The 14,139-nt window shown below is 48.9% G+C and overlaps 1 protein-coding gene across 1 annotated transcript; it reads right to left on the reverse strand.

Moving 5' to 3' along the window:
- Positions 1–260: 260 nt before the first annotated feature.
- CFL2 (cofilin 2) lies at positions 261–5,924 on the reverse strand. Its single transcript, XM_037395237.1, has 4 exons — positions 5,821–5,924; positions 4,115–4,422; positions 3,938–4,014; positions 261–3,846 (listed from the first exon to the last, which is right to left on the reverse strand). The coding sequence occupies exons 1-4, from the start codon at positions 5,821–5,823 to the stop codon at positions 3,734–3,736; spliced, it is 501 nt and encodes a 166-aa protein (XP_037251134.1). The 5' UTR covers positions 5,824–5,924; the 3' UTR covers positions 261–3,733.
- Between the last annotated feature and the right edge of the window lie 8,215 nt (positions 5,925–14,139).

Consider the following 14,139-nt stretch of genomic DNA (forward strand, 5'->3'; position numbering starts at 1 on the left):
CAACAAAAACGTTATCCAGCACCAAACCACTAAAAAATTTTTCATACCTACCTCCAGAGCCACTGGGGCTGGCTTTTGCTAGAGCTGGGTATAGAACTGAATGGGCTGTAGGTGAACCCCATCACAAAAAAGCACGTATTCCACGCATTTACTCCATGATCTCTCCCTCCACAGTATCTGGGCTGCTCCCAGTCCAAAGACAATAGCGAAGTGACTGGTGTAGGTGCTGCCCTAGCACACAAACTCACTCAACATCTGAAGACATTTAAATTAAGTTTATTTATACCAGGTTTTCAAAATCAAATATTTCAAAGAAACTCAATACTTATAGACAGGTGCTACATTGATGATCTTTGATCCACCGTTAAGTGCCGTGTTTTCATTCTACAATCATTAACTCGCCACCACAAACTAAGGGGAACTTACAGAACTTTATAAAGTAGGCAGACATGGAAACTTGGTTTATACTGGAATTGGCATAAGAGAGTAAAGCTTATTATCAAATTGTGGCAATTACTGTATTCCATCACTCGTTCTGAGGGAATGGTACAGCAGCAGAAGACTCTTCCAATTAAAAGAAACACTTTGGGTTTTAACTGAACATACGCAAAATCCATTTGAAGAGCTGACTAGGAGGGATTCTTGAACTCCACTCCATATAAATTTAAACTTTGCATTTCTAAAATCGCCACAAGCACAAACCTCATCTCCTCACCCTGATCTTGGACCGATTTCCCTTTTTTGGAAAAATCAAACCCTCACGTCTATACCTCTTCCAGGATTTACCAAATCAAAACAACTGCTGGTTTTGGAAGTATTTTTTTAGAAGAAAAATGCCATTTCTGCACAAGCTACTCCCATGAAAAATTTGACATTTCTTTATCAATAAAATAACTGAAGCCAAGATACCCAAAAGTCACGTCTACACGGAGATACACAGAAGATACTCAACTTGAGAGGATTTTCCTCCACTCCTCGATCACAATGAGGCCCTCACCATTTTGCATAATGACAGAAAACAACAGCTGACAAACCATTTTGGAACAGATGCCAGCTGTCTCTCATTTGTTTTATAATTCAAACAGTAACAGTTCTGTAGCACTTTATTGTTTTGTTTTGTTTTTTTTTAAAAAAGCAAGCCATCTAAATTGGATCTCGCATCAGTCAGTCATTTCAAGAACAAACTGAAGGCAAGCTGATCCTTTTGGATCCAAAACTTGTTTTGGTAGGAATCTTTACATAAATACAGTTTGTGCTTCGATTTTATATCTACTTGGACTGAGTGAATATACACCTAAGCTAGTTTAAAAAAAAAAGAAGTAACCTTTAATATTCAACTTGGAAGCCACAGACATCTTTCCAGACTGTTTGCAGCAGAGACAAACGATAAATTTAAACACAGTACTGCTTTAAAAAGTATACTGTCTAAAATGAAATTCAATTGGTTTATTAAAATCTAACTTTTTCAGTTTTGGCTTTTTCTAAAGAAATCATTTGTACCTTGTGAAAAATCAGTTAAAAGATCATTTCATTATACTTTACTGAACTCAAGTCAAACATAAAGCACAAAGTAGATCTTTACATTAAACTGGGCTTTGCACACAACGCGAATAATCAGAAATAGACTATTTTGAGGAATAAAATGTGGGTTTTTTTATCTAGACAACATGCATACCATCAGTTACTTCTCAACCTTAAAAGGTACCTGAAAGGAGAGTTTTGTAGAACAAACCCAAGACTCATTAATACACTTAGTTAAGTCAGTGGTCATCATGCCTTTTTAGTTAAATTCTACTGAAGTTTAGTCTACATAGAACAGCTAACACAATGAGGTGTGCAAGTCATAGGGATAGCCAGAAGCCTGAAACAAAGTCTTAAAGTTCTACAGGACAAGAGAGCCTAAACACAGTACCACTAGGTCATTTAAACTATTTATAAAATAATTTAAAAAAAACACCCAAACACAAAAAGAAGATTTTGCTTATTATCTGCTTCCTTGTTGAAAAAGGCTGTGGACTGAACATAAAGGGCCCATATTTAAAAGCTCCACAGTTCTACTCTACCAACTTTTTAAAACAAGGTAATGATAAAGAGCATTCCTTCTAGCAGCGTGTACAGTTCAGCTGCCAGTGGCTGCCTAACAGCGCTCCTTTATGCATACCAGGAGAATCATGTCCAGTTTTGCCATTTGTGGATAACGATGACAAGATACAAAAGCATGTGTTTGCCATAAATAGCTCTGGCTAACGGAGGATTGCTCACACAGAGCAGATCAAATTCTCTATAAGGAGAGCATTATTTGGCTCCCAGCCAAAACATGTCCCCAGTGCAAGCCTCAGTAGTGGCAAACACTTTCCAGTTCTATTTACATAGAAGCTAACAAGGAGAACGGTTCATTTAGGCTATTTCTTGTACCAAGTCCATCTTAACTGCGATACTCAAGACACAACAATTATTTACTGGATTCAAATTCTGCATAGAATTGTCATTACACATTATCTTACCAAAAAAGACAGTGAGCTGTAAGATTTCGTGCAGGGTTTTACTCTGACGTGTAGAACTTTAAGAACCTTCAGGTATGAAACACACTGCGTGGTTAATTACTTCATATTTTTACGTTTCTGACACATTTCATGGAACTAATGGTCTCCGATAGTGGTATCTTCTTTAACGGTAAACTAGGAGCAGGTCCTTTATCGAATGACCAGAACAGAGCCACAAAGTATTGTAAAGCAGTGCCCAAATCACAGTTAGGAATGAAAAATTTGCAATATTTAAGATGCGATTAACGATTGTTTATCTTTACAATACTTTTCACAGAAGTTATTTGAAATATGCTTAATTTAAACATACTTAAAAACTATATTTTCCAATGAAAACAAGGCAACGTTCTGTAATAAGCCACAAGTTTTATTGCAACGTGGCCAGGTTTTGATCTCAAAAAAACAATGTTCCATTTAAGGCTCTTTTTAATACAGAAATTGCCACCATGACTGATGTTGTACAAAACTTTTAGTGTTTCAAGACTCACATGGTAAACAGATAACTTCTACTTCTGTTCAGTAGTGTACATTCAATGGAAAACAAAAGGCATCGTAACAGCTACTTCATTTATAAAGATATGCATGTAACAGGAATGAAACTGAGGTACTACAATAATTTGATGACACAGTTACAGCAACTTAATTGGCATTCCTTTGGGGCAGGGGCAGGGGCGGGTCAAACATATTACAAAAAAGTGCTTTAAATGCATAGTGTTGTGTGCTGCCATGTCACAAAAATAGGCTTGTCAAGGCAGGTGAGGTGTATGAATGCACAAGAGCCTCATGGAACTGCAATCAAGTGCAACTGTAAGTAATACTGTATAGAGTCTACCATCCGACCAGTGGACAATACTTTCAAGGCATTCAATTAGCTTACCCTTTGCTGTCTGCTAGACTATTCACATTAACTATCACATTCATTGTACATGTTGCAAGGAATGCCTGCAACGTCAGTTTTGGCTAAAAGTGTGACGTGAAAGCATTCCTTGGATCCTACATAAAACTACCAGGATTAAACAGTCTAATGGCAATCACTGGTAGACTGCTTAACAATGACATCTCCTTCAGGGGCATTACGGAAGGGACTTATTTTTTGAGGAGGGAATGGGACAGGGAGACTAATACTATTCCAATTGAACGAGCTGCAGAAATGGAAGCTCCTTAGATCCAGATGGCACTTGTCTGTCTTTTTATAAGGGTTTTCCTTCAAGTGAAACTACCACGTTGCCTCCCAATTTCTCTCCAAGTGTTGAACGGTCCTTAATATCATCCAAACCATTTACTTGCCACTCATGTTTAATACCTGAAAGAGAAATGGACGACAATGTACTTGTGAGAACCTCAACATCTACAAGGCATTATAATTAACGAGCAAAACATTTTTAGGTCCGCACCTGTAAATTTCTTTTTAATGGCATCTTTAGAGCTTGCGTAGATCATCTTGCTTTTTAAAGGTGCACTTTCAGGAGCCCTTTAAAGGAAAGAAGAAAACCACAACAAAACAGTTATTCAGTCACCCAGTGTCAACTCCAGAATATTCAATTTTATCAGCAAGCTCTGCTTTTACACACCAGAATATAAATACCAGGTCTTCTTTCTTAGATTCCTTTGTCTCGTACGTGGCATCATACAAAGCGTATCGGCAATCGTTCAAAGGTAGCAACTTCACAAAAGCTGTATAGGGGTCCTCCACAGTATCTCCAATGTCACCAACCAATATCTGCTTTGACTCCTCTACAATTATTTGTTTTTTGTCATCACTTAAGCAGAAGAGAACGGCTTTCTTTCTTTTTTTAATCTCTTCTGGGGTTGAAGATTTCCTTACTTTCATATCATTAAAAACCTTTATGACTTCATCATTCACTGTTACTCCAGAAGCCTGTAAAACAAGATCAAAGGAATAGTTTAAACAGCAAAAATTAACTCGCTAGAAAAGATGGTAGCCCACAGTGCTAGATAAAGAAGTCTGCCTGCCCTGTAAGAACAAAAGTACTATACCCAACCTGAGCACACACTATGAGTTTGGTGATCTTTGCAGGACTGGTGCAGAAGGCACAAAGGAGGCATAGATCCTGTACTGTCTTGCTGCAGATCTCAGCATCTTCAGCTGTGATTCTGGACAGTAGCTTTATACAACTAAGCGCACCACTGGACTAAAGCAGCTTCCCATTACCCTCTCATGCACTTGGCCCAAATGGGGGGAGGAGGAGAGGGGTGGGGGAAGAGTGGGAATGGAAGAGAGGAGAAGAGTGTCCTTTTGGTTTAGGATGGGGTGGGGGTGGATTTTTTGTTATTTTTTTTAGTGGAACAAATGCTACAGCAGCAGCTCACATCCAGCACTGTCATGACTCTCATTTTGTTGGGTGATGTAAGGCTCTACAAGCAGCAGAAATGTTTTCTGCATTGTGTCAGCTTCAACCCCGCGCTTCAAGAGCTCCCGGGTCTCCCTTCACGCTGCCGCACCAGTATTATTCGATCGCGCTTCCTTCACACAAAAACACAGCTACAACGCGCACAGCTCCCCGCAGGGCTCGCTACGCCGTTCAAACCCCGAGCCTAAAAGCAGCGAGAAAACCAAACACCGACAGGGCAAACGAGGCGCTCACGGCACAAGGAAAGCCGTTCCGCAAAGCCCACCGCAAGCGAGCGGCACCCGCCCGCAGCGCCCGCGCTCCGGGCCCGGCAACAACCCCCGCGGCGGCGGCGGCGGCGGCCCGGGGCGGGGCGGGCGGGCAGGTGCGCGGCTCGCCGGAGCCGGCGGCTTTGTCCCGGGGGAGCCCGCCTGCCCCCTTCCCCGCTTTGTTCGAGGGGACGGCGCTCGCCTCCGGGCAGCCGGCGTCCCGCCGCCCCGCGTCCACCCCCGCTCCGGCCCCAGCGCTTCCAGCCGGCCGCCCCGGGACACGCCGCGGGCCCGGGCCCCGGGCGGGCCGCAGCGGCGGCTCCCCCGGAGGGCGCCGGCAGCCCCTCTGCCCGCGCCCGCCCCTCTCTCGCACGGCCGGGCGATGCCGCAGGGAGCGCTGCGCCGCCCGCCCGAGCCCGCCCGCCGGCCCCCGGCCCCGCCGCGGCCCGCCCCGCCACCCGCTCTTGCCCCGCGGCCGCTCCCACCGCCCCTTCCCCCCGCACCCGGCTAAATTAGACTAAAATGGCCGCCGGAGGCCGCGCCGCGCCGGGCCTGCTCGGCTCGGCTCGGCCCCGCCGGGCCCCGCCGCCGCCGCCGCCGCCCCTGCGAGCCGCCCCCGCCGCCCTCCCCCGCTCGGCCGCGCCGCGCCGCCCTTACCATGGCGCCGGGTCCCGGGGCGGCGGCGGCGGCGGCTGCCTGCGGTGCGGGGCTGCTGCGCGCAGGAGAACGCGGCGCTGCGCTGCGCTGCGCTGGGGGCGAGGCGGGCGGGGACTCGGCCCGGGCGGGGGATGAGCCGCGGCGGCCGGGGAGGGCCGGTCACATGGGCCGCGCCGCCACCACGTGCCGCCGGGCCGCGCCGCGCCGGGCCGCCCCCCGCGGGGCAGGGCCGGGCCGGGCCGGGCCGGGCCTGGCCTGGCCTGCGGGCACCGGCCGCCCTCCCACCGCCCGGGCCCGGGGCCCGGCCGCCCGCGCCGCGGGGAGGCGAGGCCAGGCGCCGGCGCGGCCCCGCGGGTGCGGCTGGCGGCGGCGGGGCGGGCGGCTCCTGCTGGCTCCCCGGGCAGCTCCCCCGGCCCGCCGCGGGCCTGCCCCGCCTGGCTGCCGAGGGGCCGGCGCGCCCCGGCGCGGGGCGCGGGCAGCCGGTAGCAGCCGCCTCAAGGTCGGGCACGGTACGGCGGCGGGGGCCGGCCTCGCCTGCCCGGGGCGCGGCTGGGCCCGGCCGAGGCGCTCGCCGCCGCTCTGACGTCGCGATTTCGGCGTCGCCCCCCCGGATGCCCTCGGTGGCCGGGCGTCGCCCGGGCCGCCGGCTGAGGGACGTTCTGTGGCGGCGGAGCCGTGCGGGGGAAGGGCCGGGCCGAGCGCGGGGTGCGGGGCAGCTGCCCGGGCCGTGGGGCCGGACACGGAAGGGGCAGCATCAGCGGGTGGGAAGGAGGATGGGGTGGCTGGCCACAAGACAGGCAAGGGTACGGATCAGCCTGCGGAGCGTGTGCCGCCTGCCCCTGCCGAGCTGGACGCTGCGGGGGGCGCGGGACACCAGACACGGAGCGTTTTACCGTCTGTCCGGCCGAGTGGACCAGAGGGCTGGCAGCGCTGTGCGCCTCCGGGGCTGAAAGCCCAGAGACCCGACACACGCTGGGCCTCGAGCACTGCACGTGTGAGCGCCCGGTGTGTGCATGGCCACGCAGCCGCCTCTCCCCAAAACACCCCAGTTGTTACCAGTACCTTGGTGGAAACCAGCAAACTAGTGTTTGTCAGCCTACAGGTATATACATAGATATATACGCACACGTTCACAATGCATTGTGTGAGGGATGTGGGATTTTTTCCTGTTTCTCCATTACTATACGCCGCCACGTTGGCCAGATGAGCAATGATGTTTGCCATCACCATGATGAGTTACATCTTGCCCTCTCCATATGCAGAAGTCCACACCAAATTGCATTCTCGATATCTAAAGTTTGGCCCGTCAGCCCTGAAATCACTAACCTGCAGCTGTGTTACCCCTCTGCTCCTTACAGGTAGGCGTTTGGGACTCCCTACCACCTCTGAGCTGAAAACAGCATTAGACTCAACTATTTTCCAGCTGATGGCCACTTGTTTACTCTTTCTGCCTGTTCTGTGCCAGCACTGTGGGACCCTGGAAGGGGTACCTTTATTGCGTATTTGCATTTGAAGAGTTACCCAATTCAGTTTTCAAATACAATATGTGCTGCTTTTTGATCAGACAAGTAACTAGTCAGGATCGGTGAAAATTGTTACGGGAATGAATAGCATAAATCCTAAACCGGTTGACCCTCAAGACACAGTTTTATGGTTGGCTTAAACCAACAGAAGTCCATGGGAAGGTCTTGACAGCCCCATTTCTGGGCATCTGCTGCTCTTTTACAACTTCATGGACTGGGGTGGACCTAAGTGGTTTCAGATCCTCATTGTCAGGATGGTTTAATGCATCCCAAAACAGCCTCCATGACACTGCAGCATGGCATGGCATGCTGCCTGTGTGACACATGCCCTTCTCAGTGTCCCAAACGCAGGTCTGCATCTTTTCAGCCATATGCAATGTCAGGACACCACTGTGGCAAATAGTGGCATGAGGGTTCCTTCACCTTTGATAGCAGATGTAGCTGTGCACATGTGCGATACATCCTCTGGAGCCTGAGACCACAGCCACCACCATGGGCTCAGCAGGCTTCTTCTAATGCTTGTACACTACCATGAAACTGCTGTGTTTGAGTGCCCTGATCTTGTGCCCTCGCAGTGCTCCTCAGCCGCCCGTGCAGGGCCTCTGCACCGCACATCCCAAGCTTGTAAAAGGAAAGGTGGCGAAGGAGTTACCAGCTCCGGAGTTGCATGGGTAGATGCTCCAGGGATGACAACTCCAAAACTGTGCATGACTCACCCTCTGTCTTTACTTCCATGGAAACTGAATAATGAATCAGAAGTGTTTATTATTCTCTTCACCTTGCAAGTTGCGTACCTGAGGCACCCAGGCACACAGGGCTGCTGCTGCACATCACTGACGGGTACCTGGCAGTTGTCAGGGTACAGAAGAAGCAAGGGCTGAAGAAGGACTATTCTGTGACTTCATGGAAATCTCCAAGAAAGAAATGATTTATCCAGAATCTGAGAGCATTTCTCAGGGGTGAAAAAGAGGTCATAGGTAAACAGAAAGGGGCCCTCATTTTCAAGAAAATGAACGATGGACTCCCGGTGACTGCAGCAATCACAGAAGGAACTTGTGATAGAGCCCAGGGGTGACCTCAGAGGCCACAGAAATGGCCAGCATCCAGCCAGGAGCAATAATGACCAAGCAAATCTTACTGCTGGAGCACACTAAGACAAAGCTGGTTCCTCACCGTGGCATCTCGCTGAACTCCAGAAGCATTGAGTTTCACTACCCTTGTGCCACAAGACCTGCATCCCACCAGGCACCACTGAAATAGCCCTATGATTCAGAGGGCCCAGCAGCAGCAGCAGCAGCAGCAGCAGCAGCACTAAAAGCTTTGTGAATGATACCCTGTGTGGAGCACATGCCTCTGAGGAAGCCCTCCAAGCCTCCCCTCACCCTCCGGGGATGGAAGCTATGACTCACCGTGAAGCAGAAGGCACTGTTTGTTTGGATTCAACTCCTGGATGCTCATTAGTGTGAAGTGACTATAATGGACTAAGTTGCCTTATGCACTGAAGCTCTCTGGAATCATAGTCCTTTCCTTCTGTGTGCCGTGCATCCTCTTTGCTTCTCTGTCAACGTCACTAAACTCAGTGCTGCCATTTCCGCCACGTTTCCCATGGAAGCAAGGCTACTGCTTGCCCTCCTCGGGCATCCCCTCTCTCACGGGGGCTATTCCTTGTCCCAGTGACTTTTTAACCTGTTAGCTTATTTGAGTTAAATCTGGCAGAAGGACAGAGGTCACAAAAGTAATTAAGATCCTTAATTAAGTAATTAAGTTTCATAAAATAATTCATTTGAGATAGAAGAAAGTGGGGCTGTATGCCTTACCAGTTCAACTCGGGAACTTGTTGGTTTTTGCTAGGAGACATCAGATCTCTTATGGTGTGGCCAGATTACCTTCAGGAAGAGGACTCCAAAGGGAAAGCAGAAGAACCTGCGTGTAGGTGTATGCTGAAATAACAGAAAGTCTTAACACCATTCAGTCAAAAAAATCAATCTGTTCGGAGAGGGAAATCCCTAGGAAACTGCATTCAATGAGATCTGTTGCTCAGGGCACTTCCCTTCCCCCTTTGCTCTCCTGTTGTACCTCTGGAAAATGTCCAGTTTCCCTCCAGCAATTCTGTATTTTCAGTGGGAGTGCAAAGAATGCTGGATAAAATCTAACCTCTTGTAGTGTAAGAGAGTGTTAGAGAAAACCTCAGTGAAAGGCAAACGCTGAGGTTTTATGCCTTTCCTTACATTGCGGGTACCTTTTTTTTAAATAATCAGGTGGTAGATGTATCTGACTGTAAGCGGGGGAGCCTACCAAGGTTTTGCTGCAAGCTGGTGAGACCTGCGTGGGCTCCCACGCGCTGCCCCTGGGAGCCTGCAGCGAGGGGCAGAGTGCGTGTGCTGGTGTGGAGCTCAGCTCCCCAGCGAGCCCCGCTGCCAGCCCAGGAGGTGCCTTGGCAGGGTCACTTCTGCCGGCTGAAGCGACTTCTTCCCCTTCTTCCACCGGTGTGGTCCCAAAGGCCCTCTGCGGCTCCGAGCTACCAGCCAGCTTCCTCATGGCTCGGGCAGGGCTGAGGACCAGCGCGGTGCCCGAGGAGCCAGGCCGTGCCTGCTGGCCTCTGCCCACCGCGGGGACGGGTGAGCCGTGCCCGTTGCGTCACCCTCTCCCGGTGCCAGGACATTCCTCCGGCTGAGTCACGCTCCAGGCTCCCGCCACGCTCGGCAGCCCCAGCGCGGCCACGGGGTGCTGCCGGCCCGCCAGCCGCTGCCCCGGCGTGGGTACCCGGGCTGCCAGGCTGCCTGCCGCCCTGCCAGCCCCAGCCAGGCCCCGGGGTCCCCCCGCCGCCCCTCGTGCCGCGGGGGGACAGGGCTCCGGGAGCTGGGGCACGATTCCCTCCAGCTGCGGTGCCGGCTTGGGAGCTGTGATACTTGGGTTGGTTTAAGCAGCCCCTTCCTTCCCCTGCCAAGAAGAGCTGCTTTTCTGACGGTGCGGCCCAGCCGCTGATGAAAATCCACTTTTTTTTTTTTTTTTAATTTATTTTTTTTTTTTTTTTATTCCCTTGGAAAGCTCTTCAACCATCCGCATTCGCTGGCTGAGTTCACCTTACGGCAGGAGAGCAGGCAAAGGGAGGCAGGAGGAAGCAGCGTGAGCCCAGCGCAGCGGGCACAGATGCTCGAGGAGCAGCAGCCACAAACCGTTCGGGACAGGGTGGAATTCCCCCCTCTCCCCCCGTGACTCCCAGCGCCGTGCTGGTAAGTCACACGTGCCAGTGAATCATAGCGCTGTGCAGCCGTGGGCCTGCCATTGGTCAACGGACAATAAACGAGGGATTTAATTAAAATGTTATGTCTTGTAATGACATCATTTTAGGGGTGGTATTCAAACATAGCAAAAAAGGAAATAAATATTCTTCCAGTGAGAGAAACATGAAAACTAATGGCAGAAAAATGGCTACACAGAACAAAAAATTCCCCTGAAGGCTAAAACTTTGCTCAGCCTTATTCATAAAAACAGAAAATAGTAATTATTTTTAAGTAATTAGCACATATTTGACATTCACAAAGGTTTGCACATTTATAGCACTAGAAAAACTTAACTACTGTTTACCCTGCTAGCCTTTGTAGATTCCCGTATGCCCTGCAAAATGCATTTTCCCCATGAGCAGTTTCTTCCCCGGTCTCTCTTTTTGCTGCTTCATGTTTACAGCTGAGATAAATTTACAGCATAACCTCAGGTGAGGAAAGATTTGTAAGATCAGCCACTGTCTATATTAATTACTCAATTTATTCACTCTTTTTTTTTTCCAGACAACTTTCACTTCCATGGTAAAGACAGTATTTTTATTTCACTTCTACTTGTAGCGTTTTTATTTCAAGGTCGCAAAGCTCTTGTTTAAAATTATTAATGAAGTTTCCTTCCTGATGAGTGTTATTTATCCCATTAATGGGTTGTCTGGGATCACCCAGGAAGGCTGTGGTGAGCCCCGGCACAGGGCAGGGAGGCTTGGGTCCCCGTCCCTGCTTTAAACCCCAGACCACCCCTCCTACGGAAGGAAACGTAGGTCAGGCAGAACGATTAGTTTCTTGGTACCTCTGTTTCAAGCAAACAGCAAAGTCAGGCCTTGCTTCTCAAAAAGCATCCTCTGACAACACTAGGTTCGAGGAGTCTGATGTTGGCTGTTACCCCCAAGTACCGATGTGCCAGAGGGATGCATATATCTATACATACAGTGAAGCAGAACCTCGGCTATATAGCAGACATGGATGCAATATGGTAAATCCCATCTAAAGAGAGGAAGTGTAAATAGCAGCATCGTTTTCTGGGAGCAAGGTGCTTGCTGTGCATCACAGAATAGTGCTTATTACAGTAAAATGGCAAGAAGGGAGCCAAAGTGACCTTTAGAAAACCAGGCATATATAGCCGACCTATACACTGGGTAAGTGGATTGGGGAAAGAGCTGCCAGAGTGCTTTGGAAGAATAGGCTGTAACACTAAACAAGATACAGATTTTATTATTTAACTATTCTAATAAAATTAAAGTGCAGAAATGTTCTTCAAGCAGCCAAAATGCAATGGTGTAATTTGCTAGATGTATCAGTCACCTGGAAAAACCTCTTCTGGATAATCCATGCCCTTTGTGTTCTTGTTCCGTGTATGCAATATTTTCATATAAAATGAGTTAATGGCAGAGCTCCCTAAAAGTGAAAATCTCTCACACTAAAAGCATGCCAGTTGTGAAACCAGCAGGAAGAAAAACTGAAATGTTTTCTGGTGCTGCCAGCCTGTTTCCAGCTGGAGCACACCGCTTTCAGTTGGAAATACATTATTCTCACTGTCTGCGGCAGAGTTGCTGCTGCACAGAGGAGGGTGGTGCATGGGAAGTCACGCCTGGGAGCTCCTATTGAGGCGCTTTCCCGCAGCCCACGGCATCCACTCCCAGCTGCAGACGAATCCAACAGCGTCATGCTTCTTCCTGGCACTCTTCAAGGACATGCATACGAGTAACACAGAGGAGATGCTGTTCGTAGTTTTGCTGGTTTCTGTCAGGAATTTCTAGCAGAGCCGTACAACTGGGATGCCTAAGGTTAGCGGGGACGTCAATCAATGTGATGGTCCCAGGAGGTGCTTCTTCATTAGCGATTTCACCCCTTGCTATCCTCTTCAAGTTTATGGCAAAAATTCCCTGCCTTTGCCACCAGAAGAAAGTTGTCTGCTACTACAGTGGGTGTTCAGCGCTGCTGTATGCCTCGCTCGAGCCATGTGTCTCTTACTGCTGCAATGTCCCTTTGCTATGCACGTGCCTCAGCAGCGTTCAGCAATTTTTGCTCTTTCCCCCATGTCTTACAAATTGAGTGATAGTCCTTATGCTGGCAGTCTTCAGGTTTTTCCTTCCAAGCTTAGGAAGTCAAATTCTGCTGCCTCCTACGCTAGGATTTCAATAGGCTTGCCACAGCACAGAAGCAGGATTTTATTTCTTTTTAAAATCAGAGTGGAGATAAAAATACAGTCTGTTTTCTTACTCTGTGCTGTGGCTCAACAGCTGGTTCTTTGCTCACTCACAGCATGTAAAATTTAGTACATAAATATAACAAAACTTATGCAAAGAAGAAGTAAGGACAACGGTAGCGTCACCAAAATAAAGTCCACATCTACGACTTCCCTAACAGTGGTTTCATCTTGTTCAGGTTTCTGAAAACTTGTTCGGCCAGAGCAGTGACTCCTCTCGGCAGAGGAGCGGGACAGCTGGAAGGGGTAATTTCTTAAATGGCTTCAGCCTGGTTCACAGAAGGACGACTGCCAACAGTTAGGAAGCGGTCAGACATCTCAGCAGATGACACAGTTTAAACTGGTGCACCTCCAGGAGAAGGTGGCAGTGATTTTAGAAAGCTTTTTCCCTTCTGGATAGATGCATGCAGGCCTTCAAGATGCCGTGGCTGTCTGGCATGTAAGGAATATAACGATTCAACTTTGTTATGCTCTTTTTTACAGAAAAACCTCCCAAAAGTGGGCCCCCTGAGACAGCCAGAGTTCCTGGTGGGACAAGGAATCTGTGTTTTGCAGTGGCTGGACAAGTGCAGAGCAGCTCTGTACACAGATTTCACACAGATTTCGGGCTCTAATTCCAAGTCTTGCAGCTTTGGCCTGGTTCTGCTGCTAGCCTCCATCACTCTGTGCTTCCCCTCCTGCTGGGGTTGTGTCATCACGTTGGAATAAGATCCTTGGAAAACAGGCTGTTTCTAATCATGATCAGCACTTCTATGACATTGTAGGTCCGCTTTAAGGAGACATCTTTGCAATACAAAAAATAATCCCCAGGAAAGGATCAAATCCTCTGCAGGAGATGGAGGAAGCCGTCGCAAAAAGTGCCAAGACAAGGGGAGATGAATTCATGTGGCCTATTTAGATTGGAAGTTGCAAAGGCCAGACAAATGCGGGCAGGAAATGTTGGTTCTAAAGTTTTAATACTATTAAAATTGCTCTGGACAGGACCTAGGACTCAGGTAGCAGCATTGCATTCTGAATGGAAGGAAATGCTGTCTGATGAAGGTTGAACCGAGTACTGGTTTCCAAGAAACCTTTTAGAAGCAAGATGGACAGCTATGGAAACAAGAGCCGCACAGACTAAACCTACTCCAAGCATTGCAAAGCCACCGCACAAAGGTATGTTGCTCAAAAAGTTGATCTTGCCTTTTAAAACCACCGAGTTTTTCTTTTTCAGATAGCAACCTAAAAATAAAACATTAGCTAAGCCTAACATGCTAAATACATGAGTTGAGATCACTTTCTGGTGATTGAGGATGGGCTTTAGGATGAC

The sequence above is a fragment of the Falco rusticolus genome, chromosome 7, assembly GCF_015220075.1.
Source record: "Falco rusticolus isolate bFalRus1 chromosome 7, bFalRus1.pri, whole genome shotgun sequence".
Taxonomy (NCBI): domain Eukaryota; kingdom Metazoa; phylum Chordata; class Aves; order Falconiformes; family Falconidae; genus Falco; species Falco rusticolus.